Here is a 22,764-nt window from a genome sequence, read left to right as displayed (position 1 = left end):
TATGCTGGGAATTATTAGGAAGGGAATTGAAAACAAATCAGTCAGTATCATAATGCCACTCTATAAATCGATGTTACGGCCTCATTTGGAATACTGTGTACAGTTCTGGTCACCACACCTCAAAAAAAATATTATAGCATTAATAAATGTCCAGAAAAGGCAACTAGAATGGTTAAAGCAAGGGTGTTGAACTCATTTGTTATGAGGGCTGGATTTGACATAAATGAGACCTTGTCAGGCCAGGCCATGTCATAAAATGTAATGCCAGGTAACGGACATATAAAATTTATAAAGGGCACAGACAAACACAAAGATTTATTTTACTTAAAATAAAACATGCTTAAAACATTAGCATGCTTGCAATATTTTATTTTACAATCTCGGATAAATGCTATCTCTTGCTATAGATTATTGCATCAAAAACTGAAGACAATGTCTGTGTTGTTCAGGTGTGCACATCTGTAAGTTGCAAACCCACTTTTGATTTACTGACATTCATTACAGAGATCTCATGGTCAATGCTTTGAGCCTAAGATTCAGAGGAAAACAAATAGCAGCTGGGCATTGTGAGCTTTTATACATAAGTTGCTTCACGTGCTGGTCAAAAACATGTGAAAGCACCAATGGCCAGTCAGAAGCTTTGCTGGGCAACCCCCTACATGGCCCTGCCCACTTCTTAAAAACACTTGGTGGGCACCAGGAAGGGTATTGGTTGGCACCATGGCACCCACAGTCATGGTGGAGAACCCTGGTATATATATCAGCAGATAATAGTTCTTCAAGGATTCAAGTGGGTGTCTTTCCAACTGTAAACCCAGAGATCTTTTTAATTGGAAGTAACAGGGACTGATCAGGAGATATGCATAAAATGTCATTTTGATAACCATCTAAGGTGATATGATAACCATCTTCAAATACTTGAATGGCATTAACTACAACATCTCAGGCTCATTCACTTGCTCATCTTCCAACATTATATATGCCATTAAATGCCAACAATGCCTTTAGTTCTCTTTATAGAACAAACAGATCAAAACCTACGCCAAAGGATAAATGGACACAAATCTGAATCAAAAATCACAAGGCTGAGAAACCCACAGGAAAATATTTCAGCCTTCCAGGACACTCAATGGAAGACCTCAAAGTAGCTGTTTTATTGCAAAGGAACTTCAGAAATAGGAACAAGAGATTGCTGAATTACAAGTCATTACAACATTTAGAACAATGGAAACAGACTTATAGGCGTCTTATCCCTCGACACATGCTAAGTCACTCAGTTCTCACTTATACCCAGAAATCAAACTTTGTCTTAAAGGTGGATTCAAACTTAGTTCCCACATCTGTTGTTATCTCCTTTATTATCTACCAACTTACTGTTATTTACACGTCTTACCTAATGTGTTATTCCAGTCTTAGCTGAATTTATTGCTCAGTTACTTAGGCATCTTGACTCTAATTAGCTTTTCCTGGCAACTAACTCTCCATATGAAATGTTTGAGGTAATATGTTTCAATGAGTCTGAAGGAATGTACATACCCCTTAACTCTTGTATTTGTATGCTAATTTACTGCCATTCACAGATCTTTCATACATCCAGTCTCAGCTAGCTATAATCACTTCAACAAAAGACCTGGTTAATAGTAAAGCCAAGGAAGGCCACAGTACTTGTGCATCTTGACTCTAAATGGCACTTCCTGACAACAACCCCCACCCCCTGTAAGTAACAGTTGAGGAGGTTATGTTCCTCTGTATCTGAGGAAGTGTGCTTGCTCATAAAACTTATACCATGAATAAACCTTTGTTGTTTTTAAAGGTGCCACTGGACTCAAACTTTGTTCTGCTGCTTCAAACCAACACAGCTACACCTGAACCTATTTTGATATAATCAACATGATAATAAAAGCAAAAATCCTCAACAAAAGACCTGATTAAAAGTAAAGCCAAGGCCACAAGATTGCATTTCTCTATTTTTAGAAGTACGTATTACACCACACCAGAAATATGCTTCCTGAAAAGCTGGTACTTCTCTTGATTTTTTTTTAGGCCAGTTCAATGCTTCAGGTATATGCATGACTGTTTATTCAGAGATGAACCACAGGAGAAGTAGTAGAAGAAGAAGACATTGGATTTATATCCCGCCCTCCACTCCGAAGAGTCTCAGAGCAGCTCGCAATCTCCTTTACCTTCCTCCCCCACAACAGACACCCTGTGAGGTGGGTGGGGCTGGAGAGGGCTCTCACAGCAGCTGTCCTTTCAAGGACATCCTCTGCCAGAGCTATGGCTGACCCAAGGCTATGCCAGCAGGTGCAAGTGGAGGAGTGGGGAATCAAACCCGGTTCTCCCAGATAAGCGTCTGCACACTTAACGAATACACCAAACTGGCTCTCCTGCTATCAGTAGATAGAAGTAAGCTGCTATCACCTTGGCTACCTTGAGAAGTCACCGTTGATAACGCAAAAGTCTGATTTCCATTGGCCACACTTTTCTTATAATTATATTAGATATCCTGAGCATTTAGAAATGGTGAATACATGACAACTCAATAATTCTTTTATATACCATCACAGTCCACATACTGTAAAAGTAGAAGCAGGTGCAAATCTAGATATGTCCACACCATCTCTGGAGAAACAAAGAACTTCTTTTACTAGTTGTAGTAATATCTCTTTAGGATTCTCTTTAGGATCATGCTGTTAAGCAGTTTATGGATTTATGGATTGATAACTTAACACTGCTGATTTGTTACAGCAGAAATCTTCAGTTAGAAAACAATTCTTGAGCTAGAATGAGCTAAGAGCTCACACTGTTATCATTTTAGTATCATGCAGTAGGATTCTTTTGTACTCACAGAAAATGTGAGATTTAGACTACTTATGTCAAAAATTATTATTACTGTTTTGTGGCATTGTCATTTTTACATCACTACCATGATTGTCTCATCCTATACAAGCTTCTGCATTAGAACACACACTGACAGGACTGGGCATTAGAGCAATGGCATGTTCATACTGGCATCTGGATCGAGGCGGCTCGGCGGTACTGATGTTGTTAGACCTGTCGGCAGCGTTCGATACGGTCGACCATCGGTTGCTGACTTGCCGTCTCGCCGACGTGGGGATTCAGGGGTTGGCTCTACAATGGCTTACCTCTTTCCTCAAAGGTCGGGGACAAAGAGTGGCGATTGGGGGTGAATTGTCCCAGAGGTACCCGTTGGATTGCGGGGTTCCTCAGGGAGCAGTTCTATCCCCGATGTTGTTTAACATCTATATGCGCCCTCTTACCCAGATTGCCCGGAGATATGGGCTGGGCTGCCACCAGTACGCTGATGACACCCAGCTCTATCTACTTATGGACGGCCGGCCTGCCTGTGTCCCAGAAAACCTGGACCTGGCATTGCAGGCCATGTCTAGATGGCTCAGGCTGAGTGGGCTGAAGCTAAATCCGACGAAGACAGAGGTCCTTTGCCTGGGTCGCCGTGGTCCGGGGAGGGAGATTCCCTTACCGGCCCTCGACGGTGTGCCTCTGTCAGCGGCGCACAGGGTTAGGAGCCTGGGGGTGCTATTGGAGCCTACCCTAACTATGGAGGCCCAGATAGCAGCCACTGCCAAGTCCACATTCTTTCATCTTAGGCGGGCAAGGCAGCTGGCCCCTTTCCTGGAGGACGGCGACCTGGCAACAGTGATCCATGCAACGGTCACCTCGAGGCTGGACTACTGCAATGCCCTCTACATGGGGCTGCCCCTGTGCCGAACCCGGAAGTTGCAGCTAGTGCAGAATGCTGCTGCCCGGCTGTTGTTAGGGCTCCCTAGATGGGAGCACATTCAGCCGGGGCTTCGGGAACTGCACTGGCTGCCGATAACATACCAAGTTCGGTACAAGATGCTGGTTATGACCTTTAAAGCCCTTTATGGTCTGGGACCTGCCTACCTTAGGGACCGTCTCTCCCCACATGTTCCCCAGAGAGTGCTGAGGTCGGGGTCTTAGAACCTCCTTGTAATCCCTGGGCCAAAGGAGGCCCGTCTGAAAGCGACCAGGGACAGGGCCTTCTCGATTGCAGCTGCCTGTTGGTGGAATCAGCTCCCGGAGGAGGTGAGGGCCCTGCGGAACCTGGAACAGTTCCGCAGGGCCTGTAAAACAACCCTCTTCCGGTTGGCATATAATTAATTGTGATCAGAATGCCGAATATTAAATTTCAAACATCATATTACTGAATATTGGAAATTGAAGGACTGATTTAAGGAAAATGTAGCATAGTGTATATCGATGTGAGTTTTATGTATTTTTAGGTTTTTATGTATTTTATTGTATAATTTTAATCATATTTAAACTGATCTCTGTTAGCTTTTACTGTTGTAAGCCGCCCTGAGCCCGCCTCAGTGGGGTAGGGCGGGATATAAATTGAATAAAATAAATAAATAAATAAACCTTGGACTAATGGTCTAGCCTTGATGTAGCAATAACAGTGGGTTATGTTCTAACACTGTTCTGATGGCAAAAGTTTATGTTTCCAACTTGGCCCTGAACGATAACACTATTTCATCCTGTGTGTGTGTGTGTGTGTCTAACTATCTAGTATCACACAGCTATCGCCTTAAACAGAAGTTAAAATAAAAAATAAAATAGAAAATGCCTTACTTAATGTTATTTCCCTAGTATTTAATTATTGCTCCTATAAATTTTGCCACCAAAAGGGTGACTTTTTTTGGGAGGGGGGGGGGTTGGTGGGTACAAACTTACATGTGGGAATATACCTCCCATTTAACCAATGGAATTCTCCAGAACCCTTTCAAATTTTAGACAGAGAGGACAAAGGCTCAGTTTCAGACTACTAAAGTTCTGCCTTGCAGAGAAGGCACAGAGAGGCATGCCAATGAGCTTCTTTCCTGTTTTTTCCCCTGCTGTCAGAATGCTGCTGCAGACAGAAGTTGGGGACTGTTTTTCAAAATCAGAAATGGCAAGGAGCACCAAGCTCATGCACACACACACATACAAATAAGTTATCTGTCATTAATGCAGATATAATCTGAGGTACAAATGTACACCTTCCATGGCAAAGAATCCCCAAGTTTTATAAATAACTGTTGAGTAGATGTGCATTTAGGATTTTCTTTACAAAGTTAAGATTTAGTTCTTTAGTTCTGATTTCATCAATTTATAAATTTCCATCAAAGCCAACTGCATTGCTACTTGCATATACCTAAACCCACAGCAAAAGTAATAATTACTGCCAGTATATGAAGGTACAAACTATTTACATACCATGAATATGCATGCCAGCATGAAGTTTATAAGTCATAGCGGTTTTTGGATGTACGTTATGGTCAGAATGCTAACAGTTTAAAATATATAAAACATCAGTTTTAACATTATACAATTACTTTTTTGAGATGCAGCTTATAACTGAGAAGGAAATTGTACACCACCTGACTTCAGATGCCAGTTTGAGATAAATTGCTTCCATTTAAACCAAATGCATTGCTACTCAGATATTCCAAAAGTCTTCTAAAAATATTTAAACCTCTTGGTAGGTTGTCAAATGGAATGGGTTAGATTCAAGGACTCCTTTCCACTAAACGAGTACATTTTTTTCAGTTAAAGGGATCTGATGAAAGTGGAAAGGAATCCTTAGATCCCAACCTAAGGATAACATGACAAAATCTTTGGTTTACCAAAGTATAAATAGCAAAAATTCTTCAGTCAAGTATTATTTGGTATGACAGTATATTTTGAGGGGGGAAAAATGTCCGATGTTTTAATGACTGGTGCTAACAGAAGTGATTAGTTAGATCTGTATTGCATATATAAAACTCACACACACACACACACACACTTTTGTTTCTAGTTGCCTGAGGTTGAGAAAGTGTTCTTAAGCCAATAATAACTACCCACCACAAAATTACTATCTCTCAAAATGAATGCTTGGGACATGTACAAAGCTCAAAACATCTAACAAAACACACATTTTAATTTAGGGTGGTCATTCAGAAGCTTCTTGAATTTCTACCTTCATCTCAGCTTCCATACAAGAAAGTAAAGCAAGTTTCTTGTAAAGAAATTGGCATGATCTTGAATGACAAATGACATACTACCAGGTGCCAAGATAGATGTGGGGATATAGTCACCCCAAACTTTAGCTTCAACTGGAGCTGCTTTGTTCTTGGTGCCCTGAATAATTAATAACTCCTTTGGCAATCAGTCATGCATTCCTTAATGTATCAAGTATCCCATTCACCCACTCCCCCAAGTAACAATAGACTTTACAACACTGGGTGTTCTATGCCAAGCTTGTAACTGACATAATTTAAACTAAACAAGTCAGTAGAAGGAATATTACCCAGACCCAAATTGGAATCTTTTATCAGGTTTGTTTACATAGCATATGGTTGCTAAGTAAATCATATCAGTATCTAGGAGATTTGGGATAGATTTTCTTTACATAATTTTTGGCAAGTCATTTCCCTTCTTGTATACTCAAAGAACTTAAGTACAAAAATGCTATTATACAGGCCAAGATCCATAATGATTGTGAACACGATAGATGGGTACGCAAATATACCTTAGAGACTTTAAAATAATGTTTTCCAAGAATTAAGTATTCAGCATGAAGTTTCCAGGACTACGTGAAGTCTCTCTCTCTATAAAAATATCCTTTACAAGAGTATGTTAATTCTATCCTACCATTAGATTTTTCATTTTGCATTTCTTCAAAATAGAATTGTAAATGCATTAGAAATGCTCAGTGTCTGGGCATTTATATCAATATAATAAAAATTACTTCAAAATAGTAACATACCCTGTGATTTCAGTTTTGATCAAATTCCTTTTGCACGAACTGATTTATCAGTGTCTTTCAAATACTTAATCAACATAAAGTTGCTTATTCAAAACACTGAATTTAAATGAAATAAAAGAGGCCTAACAGTGTGTTTCTTAATATATGTGGTCTCCAACAACGACCACAAGCTAGCACTGTTTTATTTTATTTCTCCTCAAAACAATTTCTCTTTGCTAATCCACCCACTCTTGCAGAACATACATACAGAGGAATGGTTCGCTATGGCCCTGTTCACACAGTGCGTTAAGTCTGCGTTAAACTGACCCGGTTCTGTTCCAAATATCTTTGTTCCAGATATTATCGATCAGACCATCATACTGCAATTCTAATCACTCCGTGGTGAAACCGTCTTCGGCCGTCCACACGATGGCACCATGCAGTTATTTTTTTCTCCACTTTTTTGTGCATTATGCGCATAGGTTAAAACATGTGGTTATGCAGTTATGCACATATCGCTAAGTAGTAAAAAAACAAAATGGCAACTGTAAACCGGATGTCTGAGGCTCCTTTTGCTCCGGGACAGCCTTCAGACATCCGGAAGTTGATTGAGAACTATCCAGATGGGGGAACTACAAGATGAAACTGGAGAACTCAAACAACATCGTAAAGGAGCAGGTAACAAAATACTCTGGTTCCGAAAAGGATTGGGGGGGGGGGACTACTACAAGTTAATACTAGGAGGCAGATGTTGCTGTCTGATCAACCACTTTTAATCTGGTATGAAACAGCAGCAACAACTGATTATACTGTGCATCTAAACAGCCCCACTGTAGGGCTATTCATTAAAATATATTTCAGATATGATTCAGGTCTTATTTTTTTTAAAAACTTTCATTAATTTAATTATTTGCCTAATTAGTAATGACTCACAAGCATATTTAACTTCAGTTCCTCTTTTCCAGCCCCTGCAGCTCTGATATATAATGTAATACTTTTTATTATTTATTTATTTATTACATTAAGCTTATATCCCGCCCTCTCTGCAAGCGGACTCAAGGCGGCTCACAACATCACATCACTTCCATTAAAAACCAATAAAACATATAAAACATAATTACATATTTAAATTATTTAAAACATTTCATGGTGCTGTATTAATACAGTACAGTATAGCGATTCTGAAAGTTCGATGGTGACCATCGATACTTTGCATGGTGCTCTATATGATGTCCAGTGGCAGCTCTCTCTCGGTTAAATGTCAAAGGCCTGTCGGAACAATTCGGTCTTATAGGCTTTTTGCTTAGCGTATATGAAAAAAAAAATCAACAATTTCCTTTGATGGAATGTAAGAATGGCTTCATATTATTGCCTAGTTTTATACTAGTCTATGACCATTTCCACATAAGTGCTTGCCCTGCTGCTAGCATCTTCAAACATTCAAATCACCCAAATGGTTCCACACAAGATCCTGTATGCCAGGATTTGATTTGTACATTCCTCCCTCTCTCCCTGCAGTTTCTGAATCCTGAATTTCTACAAAGTTTCCTTTTGCATCAAGTCTTAACTTGCCATTTCCGAGTGTGGAATTCCTGCATGTTCTTTTAACATTATTTCTTGAAAATACAAAGGCAGAAAGAGATACTACTTACCAGTGTGAGAAGAGTATAGTGAATACAAAATCCAGGCTCAGAAGGAAAATATTCATCAGAAACAAATCTTATTCTGATTTGGTTCCCTTTGGAAATCTGTTTGCCGGGAACACCAGTGGAACCACACCACCGCCCTAAAATACTGCCATCAGTAGGCTCTTCAATTTCTACAAAGTCATACCTACAATGAAAAAATAAAAACATAATTCACTCACTAGTTCACTTTGTACAGGCTTTTTATTTATAAGGCAATGCAGTGAATGCACAAAACTCTAGAATAATTTCATTCCAAACTCAATATACTAGCACATATCTACCTCTAGTTGCTGTATCCCAAACAGTTGGTGTACAATCCTTTATGCACCAAAAGACATGTCCCATCTAGATCAGATTACTGCAATATGCTGTATATGCAGTTGGTTAGGGTCACCAGGCTCCCAGTTTGGGCAGGGTTTTCATGGATTTTTGGGAGTGCCAAGCACTTCCAGCCCTGCCCCCAGAGAACCCCATCAGTGCGATGGCATCAAAAGGAAATGACTTCATTACTCTGGGTGTGTTCATATCACGCACCTTGCATGATGATGTCACTCTGATATGATGTCATTGCGCCAATAATGTCATGCACAGTGACATCACTCTCAGCCTCTCCACTCCCGGAAGGCTCCCTCCTACCCCCCCCCCCCCCCATTGGCTGGGTAAATAGAACTGGCAACCCTACAAGCTGAACTTGAAGAGTGTGTTATAGAATGCTGCAACAAGAATGTCCACTGGGAGCCATAGGGACTGTATCACCCCAGTCTTGCTCTGACTACATTTGTTCCTAATTTGCTTCCAGGCCAAATTTAAGGTGCTAATAATGTCTAAAGATTTACATGGCTTGGACCCAGCATGTCTTAAGGCTTCCCTATTATCATATGAACCTACTATATTATCAAATGAATCTACCATACGAACCTGCCTATGATCATATGAACCTACATTATGGTTATCTTTTGGGGCTCTCCCTTGTGTGCCCCCATTATCTGAGGCTAGATGAGTGGCAACTTGAGAAAGGACTTCTTGATTGTGGCACCAAAAGAGATTCTTCTGTTTCCCTCTCTCATCTTCTGCCAGTGGGTGAAGACCTTTTTTCTTTCATTTGACTTCCCTTACTGCCCCCTTGCCAGTTTTTTTTAGGGTCGCCAGCTCCCATCTTCTCCCCAGCAGAGCGACTTGGGGGAGGGGTGTTTCAGAAGGGGGTGGGTCTCATCCTTAATGTGATGCTGTCACTCAGAGTGACACCCTCACATTGGGGATGCAGAACCACATGTACACACCCCTGCTTTCTCCCCAATAATTTAAAGGGAACCTGGGGGGGGGAATGGACACTGTGCTCACCTGCTCTGAAAGCCATGAATTCGCTGCTTGCAGGGCAGGTGCAGGTGACTCCAACTTGAAAAGAGTGGGCACCATGAACGCCTGTTCTGCAAGCTGCAAATTCACTGCTTGTAGGGCAGGCACACCCAGCACCTGCTCTTTTCAAGCGAGGATGACTGTTGTGGGCAGAGCTTCCCCCCACTGACCAGCTGGCCATGTCAGGGAAGCTCAAAAATCGGGGTGTCACCTGCCCCCACCTGATGACTGGCATCCCTAGTTTACATTTTAAATTGTTGTTTTATATGTTCATATGCATTTTTAAAGTTTTTAAAAATGTTTAACTGTTGACCATCTTGAGGGATCTAATTGAGAGGAAAGGCAGAACACAAATGTCCTAAATAAATAAATAATAAATAAATGTCAAGTCTTTTCGGTGCAGCCAAGATGAATACTGCAGTGAGATTATGTGTTTGTAAACACATATTTGCATCTTCAGATGTGTGTATAAAGACACACATTTGCATCTTCAGATGAAAATAAGATAACCAACATTAATAACAGTGAACAGTAAACAAGAAAAAATAATAATTTAAATCCTAGTTTCCTTATTCAATATACTCCTGCCTCATATTAAGCATTGTTAAATCAAGCTAAGAAATGGAGGAGACGTGGCCTGTTTCACTATCTTCAGTAACAAACATCTACCATCAAAGTTCTGAGAAATTACAGAGACAGTCACATTTTGAGTGATTCTTAATACATAATTGTGATATTAAGCATAACATATGGTTACCATTTAAGATGCTAGATTCAGATATAATTCTGCAAGTCCAACATGCTTATGAATACTCCAATTTAAGATGACACAGAAAGCTCTGAAAAAACCAGATACATAATACTGTCAGCTAATTATAATTGCCTGATAGTCAGTATCTGATGAAGCGAGTTTTGACTCTTGAAACTTATCCCTTCTCCCAAATGGGATTCAAAACTAGCTGTTCTACTATAGACCAACATGGCTACCCTTTAAAACCAACTATCATTGTGAGCCAATAACTTCAGAGGCCTTACCTCAAGACAGCAGTCCTCGTACTGCCATAAAAATGTGCAGCACCCAAGATAAAATCTATAGACTAGAAGTCTGATGAGGGGGTGGCCAGGTTGAGTACCACAGTGGGCAATCTCCTGCCCACTGTACTCCAGGCTTCTGTTTGATGCAGCAGTGGTAAAGGGAAATAGTGTCATGCAGCTCTCTAGGAATTATCTAAATCTCTGTGGAAAAACCCAAGGAGATATGGGAAATTCTTAGAGCATTGCTGACATTGTGATATCACTTACAGGAATGCAACTGGAAGTGACATCAGAGAATTGTACCTCACCTGTTTCTAGAGTCTCTGTCCCACACATGCTCCTGCAGATTGCCAACCATGGGCTAGGAACCCTAGGAACCCTATGACATTGTGGGATAATCCCTTGAAACCTGTGCTTCACTGTAAGTGTACCCTAGCTTACTTTCCAAATTAAGCCCCCTTTCTGAGGTGTATCTAACAGGACTTTACTGGGAATAGATTATGATTTTGGCCTAAACATGGGTTGAGTTAAATGCACACTTACACAGACTCATGAAGTAAAACAAAAAAATCCCCGCCCCCCCAAAACATAACAAGTATGTGTACATGTTACAATAAAACCCCATAACATGTATGTGTGCATGTTACAAATTCAAACAAAGGAAGGAATTGGTATTTACTAACATTTGCTGTGGCTTTCATCCTGATGCAGAAATTATTGAACTAACAAGAAGATCTAATCTGCCTCAACTATCCCCACAGAAACTCACATTTGCTGCTTATTCTATTTTTGTAAACTGTTTAACAACTGAACCTGCTGTCATCTCTCTCATTCTTGATCCAACTGGTATTTTCAAACCGCCCTCAATAAAGAGCTCTAACCTTACTGATTCATGCAGCTGCAAATAAATTATGCCAAGAATTCCATAACAAGAAGTTACAAGGATAAATGTGAGACCAAGAAGTACAACCTGCACTCAGGTCAACAAAACTGGTAGTTCATTGGTACAAGAGGAATAGAGGGTTATTCTTTATTCCCAGCATCTGCCATTCATAGACATATTGTTTCTGAATATGAAGATTTTATTATTGATATGATCATTCCTGTATGAAGAATACTGAATAGGTAGATATGGCAGAAAGTGTGGCTGAGTGGGTGTTTCTGGATTAGTAACTCCAGCTGCCACAAGAAATCATGCTTTAAAACTTTAGATTAGAAATGTTATGTAATGGCAAGATGAATTATGACAACTTTAAATATGTATAGATTAACTTTTGAATATAAAAGTGTGTACTGTTTCTTCCCTGTTTTTCTGATGCCGAGCAATTAACTCTTATTTTTTATGCCAGGTGCTCAACTTCAAATTTAGATAAAACTCTATGGTGAGGCAATTCTAAAGTGGGAAATGGGCTTCTGAGGCTGCCTATCTGCAAGCCTTCATCATTTCTATTTGCTTTATGTGGGAAGTTCAGGAAGGCACCTTAACTGAATAAATCCAGCCTCTGTTTAGAGCTTTATTAATTAAAAACCAGATCTGTAAATGTACTGAATGAGAACAGGCATTACATATACAAAAACAGGCTTGTTTGTAAAGCATGAAAGACAATAAATCTTCTGTAGGTCTCTGGGGGATAAGTCTGAGGAAAGAAGTAGTCATTATAAGCCACTTACTTATGTATGTACTGTATCATGTTGCAGCAAGAAGCCTACATTTGATTGGCCAATAAAACATGTTTCTTAAATCCTTTAAATAACAATTGGGACAATGCAATACAATACCAGTGGATATATTACAGGGATTACAAAGTCTCTGAAATGATGACCTGGGGACATGTTGGGCTCTGGAGCAGGAGTAATAGTTCATTTTACTTAATGTGTCAGTTGCTACATTGCTTTTCTGGTTCTCTGGGATTAAATTTACAAAAAAAATTGAACAAAATAGGTTGGGTTTTTTTGCTGGACAACATATTATTTGCAGTGCAAAATAAATGTAAACACAGAATGTAAGTCAGTGAAAGACATTTTTTGCCTATTACAAATAGTTTATAAATTTCAATTTGCTCAATAATAGTCTTGTGTTTTACCTAAATTATGAATATTTGTATTCGTAATATGAATAGTTCATAAACAGTACAGTGCCTAGATGTACACTTACACTTGGCCAGTGCTGCAAAGGTTATTATACTAATTCATAAATTAGTAAATAATACAGTATTAGCAAATCACTGATTTCCATCAAAACTTTTTTTAACTCTTCCTTGAAGATTATGAAATGCATTTTTACAGATCTGTTCTACAAAACAGCAGAAGTTTTTTAGTTCACTTTGCTGCATACAGATTAAATACATTTTTGAATTGGTATGATAAATATATTTTAACTTATACTCTAGGGTTGCCAAGTCCAATTCAAGAACTATCTGGGGACTTTGAGTGTGGAGTTAGGAGACTTTGGGGGGTGGAGCCAGGAGACATTGGGGTAGAGCCATAAAGGGAACTCTGGCCATCACATTTAAAGGAACTGCAGCACACCTTTTAAAGGCCTTCCCTACATTAGAAATAATAAAAGATGAGGCACCTTCTTTTGGGGCTCACAGAATTGGACCCCCTGGTCCAATCCTTTTGAAACTTGGAAAGAATATTGAGGAGAGTTATCAGATGCTATGCTGTAAATTTGGTGCCTCTACCTCAACAAACAGCTCCCCCAGAGCCCCAGATACCCCAGATCAATTCTCCATTATACCCTATGGGAATCGATCTCCATAGGGAATAATGAAGTGGCCAGCAGACATTTCTCTCCCCTTCCCTCCCCTTCCTCTGTTTCTGATGACTCTGAAGCATGGAAGGGTCTGCTCCCACCTGGGGATTGGCATCTCTACTCATGAGCTGCTGAACTTCCAACTTCTTAAAAGTAACACAGAGCAACCAAAGGTTCAAGTTTACCTTTCCAATGCAAACAATCTCTGAAAAGCCAAACAATCTTTCTCAGCTACCAGATCTTTCTGTGATACCACTTTGATTATGGTACTCCTTATCCATAGCAGTTCTTTTGACTCCAAGTTTGGCGAGCCTTAGGTATTGGCTTGGTTTCTATTAGAGTCACATCAGAAGAAAGCAACTTCCTGCCTCCTCACTAGCAAAGAAATACAGGGATCCGAAGCGTTTGTAAATTTGCAAACATCACAAAGGGAAAAACCATCAGATATTTAAAATACTAATCACAATCTTGTTATGCAGGGAGGGCAGGATAAAAGTTGAAAGTAATAAACAAACAAACAAACAAAACTAAACTAAATTTACTCTGTATAAACTATAACAAAAGTGAGTTGGTTGTCACAACCCAAAGAGATCATACAAATTCTCACTAACTTGCTTTCCTGTCAGAGCAGTATCTATTTGGTCACTTGTAAGCCGTGTTAATTATATTGTCATTGGTTTAGAGTGCACAGCAACACTTTTGTAAGCTATAAACTGTTAGTGATACTCTGTTATAACCTCAGCTTAGAAACTGTGTATTGAGAATTTGTATGATCTCTTTGGGTTGTGACCACCAACTTAATTTTGTTATAGTTTATTCAGTGTAGTAAGTATTATTGAAATAGTATAACGAGAATGTGATTAGTATTTTTAAACATTTAATAGCTTCTCCCTCTCACTAGAGCATTTTGGGGCCCTCAAAATTGTGATCAGTCCACAGACTGAAAACTAAGCAGTGGCAGGGCATAAGACTTACATAATCATTTCCTACTAACTCTCATAATCATTCCTACCAAGATTCTTCAAATCTATTATTTACATTAATTTAACAGAATATGATTCTCATCCAAAGCCCTTTCAAGTATTAGTTTTCCTCAACACACTTGTTTCCCTACCCTATCCCAAAAGAAAGGAAGTATCATTTCCTGACACTTGCTACTTGATCAAAACCAGGCCAGCTCCTTCATGTAGCCCTATTCTAAGTGTTAGCTCTGCTCTGTCTCTGTTTTTTCTGCTTCTGCACCCAACTTTTAGAGGCAAGAAAACTAAAGGTGCTATGACCTTAAAAACAGGCAGCTGTCTACTTTGCAGCCAGGTACCCTTCAAGTACCACAAGATAACTTCCTACCTTATTAATACCCATGCAAATGCCCAATATGCAGCACTCCTCTCTCTTCATTAGGATCAGGTAGGAATTCCACTTTGGATACCCAGTGGGGACAAAAGTGGGGTATAAAAGCAATAACTAAAACAAATCCTGAAATTCCCATTTGTTTACCTTTAGTACCTTACATCCCGACTGAAGTAAAAAATCAGTCCTCATTGATGACTTCCTTTCATGTGATCATTCAGCATATTAAACAGTAGCTTGAACCTGACTATTACTAAAGGAAAATTGAAGTCTGAATAACTCTTTTTAATGTAGAAAGAGAATAATGCATAATATTCTATCTTTAAAAAAGGAAGAGCTGGCAAGTTCACAAGAAAACACATTTCTAATATGTACTGGAGTTCTGTCTGCTAACTTTTACTCTGTCTAAATGTATTCTGAGCACTTGCCAACTGAATCAGATGCACTTTGCAACATTCCTTGTGCTTCACATGTTGACTGAAATCTGAGCAGCTGTGAAAGATAACAAAACCCGTGAATTTTCTAAGATATTTCAGTGCTTTCAGCATTTCCATGGTGTTTGGGTAAAGTACAGTATGGAATCAAGATATGACTGGTCCATACAACAATTGTAGCCAAAACTACACCAATTATACAACAAGGAATAGTCAATCATTATAAAGTAGTAAGATTCAAGCTGTACATTTTTAGTGTAATAATCACAATCAGTTACAACATAGACAACTTAGATTTCCACATCTGTGTGGAATCTGTTACTGAAACATTATTCAGTACATTTTCTAGACAAAATAAATCAGAGTTAGATAGACAGGTTGTTTACCTGTAACTGTAGATCTTCGAGTGGTCATCTGTGCATTCACACTCATGGGATAGAGCGCCTGCGCCAATCCCCGAATCGATACCTAAAAAGCCCGGGATTTTTTCGTGTTCAGCACCAACAGGCATGCACAAGCGTCCCAATGTGCATGCTCGCCGGCGCCAGTGTGAGGATTCCACCAGTTTTTTCCTGACTGCTGGAAGCCCCTACTGGAGGGAGACCGTCAGCAGTGGGGAAGGAGGGCGGGTAGTGTGACTGCACAGATGACCACTCAAAGATCCACAGTTACAGGTAAGCAACCTGTCCATCTTCTTCATGGTCTCTGTGCTTCACACTCATGGGAGATTAGCAAGCAAGACATACCTGGAGGTGGGAAGACTGTCAACCAGAAGAAACCGCTTGCAGCACCACAGCTCCCAGACGAGTCCTCTGCTGAGCATGCACGTCCAACAGGTAGTGCTTCATAAAGGCATGCGGAGAGGACCAGGTGGCAGCCTTGCAAACGTCCATCAGGGAAACGCCTTTTAGGAACGTCACCGACGTCACCATCGCTCTAGTAGAGTGTCCGTAAATAGGCCCACGTAACGGCTTCTTAGCCAACAAATAACACAGTTTAATAGTCTCAGTGAGCCATTTCGAAACCTGTTGAGACGAGATCCTGGAACCTAACTTAGGAGCAGCATAAGAAACAAAAAGCTGCTGGTCCTTACGAAAACTCTTGGAGCGACTTAAATAAAACAATAAAGCACGTTTCGCATCTAGAGCATGCAACCTATGTTTCTCATCCGAGGAAGGTGTAGGATAAAAAGTGGGCAACCAAACTTCCAAGTTTAGGTGGAACTGAGAAACCACCTTGGGAAGAAAAGAAATATCAGGAGCTAACGACACTCCAGCCTCCTAAAAAACTAGATATGGGTAGTCACAACGCATAGCCGTGAGCTCCCCTGCACGGCGTGCTGATGTGACCAAAAAAGCAGTCTTCCAAGAGAGAAGCTGTAATGGACATGTGGCCATCAGCTCAAAAGGACATCGAGTCAGCCTGTCCAACACTAAAGTCAAATTCCACAACTGTGGGGGTGATCTCGATGGAGGATGAAGCCTAAGCAAACCTTTCAAAAACCTCTTAGAATGACGGTGTGCAAAAACAGAGTGCCCCTCAACTGGTTCATGGAACACAGAAATTGCTGCCAAATAAACCTTGATGGAAGAAAAAACAAGGCCAGCATTCACCAGAGATAACAAAAACTCAAAAATTACTGACAATCCCACCCTTTGGGGTGAAACTGAGGGATCAACTAAGAACTGCAGAAACCTCTGCCACTTCCTATCATAGGAAGCACAGTAGAAAGTTTCCTGCTGTTCAAGAAAACATGTTAGATTCTGCTAGAGAACCCACAGGGTCAATGAACCACGCTGTCAGCTTCAGGTGGGGCACGTTATGATGCAATACATGACCATCCTGAACTGACAGAAGGTCCGGTTCCGCCGGAAACTGGTAGAAGACCCCCATCGCCAGTTGGAGCAGGATTGGAAGCCAGTTCTGGCGAGGCCACCAGGGAGTCACCAGGATACAGCATGGTCTCTCTCTCGCGATCTTGTTGACCACCCTCGTCAGTAGTGGCAGAGGTGGGAACAGATAAAGGAACCGACCTTCCCAAGGGAACAGCAGACCATCTCCCAACGACTCTGGATCTGAGCCCCCTCTGGAGCAAAACAGAGGACACTTCCAGTTTTCGGCTGTGACAAATACATTCACCTGGGGATACCCCCAGAGCTGAAACATGGGTTGGAGGAAGTGCCACTGTAACTCCCACTCGTGCGGGGAAGCTGCCCCCCGGCTGAGGGAGTCTGCTTGTAAGTTGAAAACCCCTGGGAGGTGCGCTGCCTTCACAAAGATGTCGTGGTCCAGGCACTCCAACCACAGATCCAGTGCCAGCGCACAAAGCCATCGAGAGACTGCCCCTCCCTGCCTGTTGATGTAACACAGGGCAGTGGTATTGTCTGTTAGCAGAGCAACAATGTTCCCCGTCACCATGGGGCGGAAAGACCGAAGAGCAAAATGAACTGCCAGCAGTTCCAAGTAATTTATGTGGCAGCGAGTCAATTTCAAAGGCCAAGGACCCCCCACACACAGATCGTCCATGTGGGCCCTCCAACCCCATAAAGACGCATCTGTCGTGATAGTCACAGTTGGTGCAGGTAGATGGAAGGGAGCTCCCTGACAAATGTTGTCCTTTGAGTTCCACCATTGCAGCATTTGAAGTGTCACAGGTGGAATTACAAACATCTTTCGAGGTGAGTCTCGTGATGGGCGAAACAGACGAAGAAACCAAAGCTGTAGGCCTCTCATCCTCAGCTTCACAAAGAGCAGCACGCTTGTAGTCTCCGCCATCAGCCCCAGCATCCGCTGCAGCTGCTGCGCCATGCCTCACTTTCAACTCTGCAGAAGTTTGACAAGGTTGGTAATGTCCATCACTCTCTGCTGAGGCAGAAATGTGCGATGAAGGTTCGTATCCAGCAAAGCCCCTATGAACTGAACTATTCTTGATGGAGTAAGGTGTGATTTCTCCAAATTGACCTGCAGACCCAAGGTGTCAAGAAGACGAAGAGTGACGGCAATGTGGGATGATAGAGTCTCTTCCGACTCCACCACAAGGAGCCAGTCGTCAATGTATGGAAAGACGACTATCCCTTGAAGCCGGAGATGGGCAGCCACAATGCTCATCATCTTCATGAACACCCAAGGTGCAGTGGACAGGCTGAATGGAAGAGCTTTGAACTGGAAGTGCTGAGAACCTACTTCAAACCGAAGGAAACTTCTGAACGCAGGATGGATGCTGATGTGGAAGTATACATCCTTGAGGTCCAGCATTGCCATCCAATCCCCTTGGTTGATGAGGGGCAGAATTGTTTGCAGAGTGGACATTCTGAACTTCTGGTACAAAATGAATTTGTTCAGATTCCAAAGATCCATGATTGGTCTTAGACCCCCGTCCCGCTTGGGAACCAGGAAGTAACGAGAGTAGAAACCTCTCATCCTGGCCTCCATTGGGACCCTCTCTATGGCTTGTTTCTGTAAGAGGTTGCTCACCTCCACCAGCAGAGGTGGGGAAGGGGGAGTGGTAATTACCACAGATTGGTTCGGAATCTGAGCAAAGTCTATTTTGTAGCCTTCCACTACGATGAAAAGCGCCCACCTGTCCGTAGTGATGGACTCCCAGGCTGACAGGAATGCACTGCCTCTCGGCACCGAAGGGTTATGATGTGAGGACGCCGAGATCTTCCTCGCTGTCGATGTCGAAGCGTCATGCAAAGGCAAAGGGGTGCAGGATGGGCTCTTCTTCTGCTTCTCCTTCAATTTCCCCTTCTTCGGCGTGGATGATGGGGTCCCCGAATCATCCCGACGCCTCTTAGCCGGGGTGTCCACTGACCCTTAAGAAGGCCGTTTCGTGGAACACCCGAGCTCGACCGGCATCTCGGTCCTGATCGGCGAAGTCTCAGCCGATGTGACCGTCGGGGCCGTGGCCTAACCCATCGGTACACATGGACCCGAAGCCATCTTCTGCGGACAAAGTGCCAACTCGACCAAAGCCGCCGAAAGCCTCACCACTCGATTCTTATGAGTTTGTTTCGAGAAACTCAAAAAGTGAGCACGAGAATTGACTTGATGTCCCTCGCCCAGACAGAAGAGACAGAGGTAATGGCTGTCGGGGAGGGGCAATCTTCTTCCCACAGGAACGGCACCTCTTAAAAAAACCCCCAACGTTTTTCCATAGACGCCCAGGAAAAAACCCCGCCCAGGAAAGTCTCTGAGGGGGAAAAACGGGGGGGGGGGAACTGAGCCCCGAAGGGCAAGTCCAACAAACTTTTTTTTTTTTTACCAACACTAACTATCTAACAAATAACTACACTAAGAAAATAACAAACGGGCTATATACAAAGGCAAAAAAGCAATCCAATATTACTTTACCAACCAGTGACACAAAAGGAGATCCTCTCAGCGCAGCGGTCAGAAAGGAACTGGCGGGATCCTCATGCTGGTGCCGGCGAGCATGTGCACTGGGACGCCTGCACATGCCCGTTGGTGTAGAGTGTGAAAAAATTCCGAGCTTTTTAGGTAACGATTCGGGGATCGGCGCAGGTGCTCTATCCCATGAGTGTGAAGCACAGAGACCACGAAGAAGATCTTAAGGATCTGCCCTGCTAATTAAAACACTTTCCCCTGGTATGAGGCACATTGCTTCTGATACAATTCTGAGCCTTCTGTGTCACAGAATTGTCTTGCACCAAAAGAAAAACACTGCCTTTAGTGGAATGGATCCACAAAAGTCAGCCCACCACATCAGAGTAAATAGCCTTCCCCTTTAGTTCACTGCTGGTCCACAAGGACTGCAGCTGCACCCGTGCAACTTTAGAAAGTATACTATCATAGTGCTACAGCAATCATTTATTACTTGGACTGTCTTGCCCACACAGGAAGATCTTTTTGCGAATGACTACTACAAGGGCACTATTCAACAATGTATGGATGCAGCTCATTTCTTTTTATTTGTTGTTTCTTATGAGGAACATGGCTTTACAGATGACATGTGAAGAAAAGTATTTCTCCATGGCATGGAAGTTATCAACATTTCTTTAAAAGTTCCAAGGCCTTTTACAAACCTCACTCCCAAGGTCTTTCTAGAAGCCAGTATTTATTTATTCACTTCATTTAGAGTCTGCTGTTCTCACTGAGCCTCAAAACAGATTATAAAATATTCAACTCAATCAGACAGCACGAGATATCTAATAAACAGTGCCATAGGACCATGATTACAGAATTAGAAAACAATGCAAACAAAAAACTGCCCGTATGTGAGGCCATGAAGGGCTTCATAGATGATGATGAGTAACTGAACCCATTAACTACTTATTGGTAACCAATGGAGTGACTATAGAATGGGTGTGATATGTGTGTTCTGCCTAGCTCTGACAGCAACCCACCTGTTCTATAATAATAGGAGTTTCCAAGTTGCCTTTAAGGACAGACCCCTGCAGAGTACATTACAATTGTCTAGCCCTGAGGTTACAGAGGCAAGGATCAGTGAGACCATGTTGGCCAAGCCAAGGTAAGGAGCCAACTTCTGGACTAAATGAAAATTGACTCTCCTTCCCCCCGCCCTGCAGCTGCATTAACTTGCTTGTCCAGTAATAATGTTGGGCCCACTTAACTGAGTCAGCTGGATGTCATCAAAGAGAAGTTTAAAAAACTGTGGCAAGGAATACATTCCTTTAATCCAGGGGTCCACAACATGTTGCTCTTGGGTGTCATGGCACCCACCGACACCTTTTCTCACGCTTGCCAAGTTTTTTTAGGTAGTAGGTGGGGCCTGGTAGGGCTTTTGCCCAGCAAGACTTCTGATTGATTACTGGAAATTTGATTGGGTGTGCGAAGGAGGAGGAGGAGATTGGATAATTTATACCCATCCTTCACTATCCAAAGGAGTCTCAGTGGCTTACAATCAGCTTTCCTTTCCCCTCCTCACAACAGACACCCTGTGAGGTAGGTGGGGCTGAGAAAGCTCTCTAAGAACTGCTCTTGAGCAGAACAACTCTCAGAAAGTTATGACTGAGTCATTCCAGTAGTTTCATGTGAAGATGGGGGGGAGGGGGGATCAAACCCAGTTCTCCCACATAAGAGTCCATGGATTTAACTACTACACCAAACTTAAATGTTGCTTTCATAGCAGCTGCCATCACAGCACAAAAATCTACTCTGTATTATGTGGCAATCATTTTGCAACTGGCTGTGTCTCCTATGGCAGACATTTTGTTGCTGTGCCTACCAAACCATATCAGACTTCCAAATGTGCCCATAGGGTCAACAGTGCTGGCCCAAGAGTGCATGGAACCTTAGGAAGGCACCTCCTGCGACTGCCTCTGCAATGCAGTGCCACATTCTGTCATGTCCCCTGAGGGTGCTGTGCCAAGGTATGGCGCTCATCCCCTTCTCTCTTCCCATTACCTCCCCACACTATCACAGTGTGCTGCACCTAGGCCCTGCTGGCCGTGGCGTGCATCTTATCTTCCAAAGGACGCACTGGAGAAGGACGTACTGGCTCCCCCTCCCAAAAAACCCTGCTGGCCTTCGGGAGGGGGAGACAAGCCTTCTCCAGTGCATCCTTCAGAAGATAAGATCCATGCTGTGTTGTGGCCAGCAGGGCCCAGGTGTAGTGTGCTGTGATCGCACCAGGGGGGAGGTGAAGAGAAGGGAAAGGAGGGGTGGGCGGCAGGTGCGGGTGGAGGAGGCAGGCAAACTAGGTGCTTGCCTGGGGCACTGGGGAGGGAGCCCAATTTGGCACCCCTACCCTTCTGGTGCCCTAGGCAACCACCTAGTTTGCATAGTGAACGAGCCGACCCTGAGGTCAAAAAGGTTGGCAACTTCTGCTTTAATCCCATTTAGGGTTCCCTTTAGGGTTCGCTTCTCCTTCAGCGCTTTCTATTGCCATTTCATGAACACACAGAGAAAACTATGCTTAAAGTAGCTTGTTAGCAACCAGCTTCTTATATTTTTATTTATTTATTTATTTATTTTATTTACATTAGACTTTTATCCTGCCCTCTCCGCAAGCAGACTCAGGGCAGCTTACAATAGTCGTTTACACGATTTAAAACAATAAGTCAATAAAATCTATAAAACATTAATACAATTAAAATTTAAAAACTATTCCACGGTTCTGTACCATTACTATGTTACGAATTTCAAAAAAACGAGCCCAAGGATATAAAACACAGAAACTCATGTAACACAGGGATCTTTACTTCCAAAAACTTCTATACACACATATTTATAAACTGAATTTTTACTCCATACAGTTAAAATTCAGAAACAATTAATTGCTGATAAGTTTTTGTATTTACACAATGAAATAATGTATGGTATTATTAAAATTATTCTACTCTTTAGATCACTCATCAACTAAAAGGAGATTGCAATCAATAAAAATTCTAC

At 42.0% G+C, this 22,764-nt stretch overlaps 1 protein-coding gene across 1 annotated transcript in view; it reads right to left on the bottom strand.

Annotated features, from left to right (window-relative positions):
* Positions 1–22,764, bottom strand: part of PDGFC (platelet derived growth factor C) — a 209,376-nt gene that overhangs the window by 49,007 nt on the left and 137,605 nt on the right. Inside the window, exon 3 of the mRNA XM_060246607.1 lies at positions 8,425–8,605. Within this exon, the coding sequence (XP_060102590.1) occupies positions 8,425–8,605 (181 nt within the window). The remainder of the gene's footprint in view (positions 1–8,424; positions 8,606–22,764) is intronic.

The sequence above is a fragment of the Heteronotia binoei genome, chromosome 9 (genome assembly GCF_032191835.1).
Source record: "Heteronotia binoei isolate CCM8104 ecotype False Entrance Well chromosome 9, APGP_CSIRO_Hbin_v1, whole genome shotgun sequence".
NCBI lineage: Eukaryota > Metazoa > Chordata > Lepidosauria > Squamata > Gekkonidae > Heteronotia > Heteronotia binoei.
This window is presented reverse-complemented; position numbering and strand designations above follow the sequence as displayed.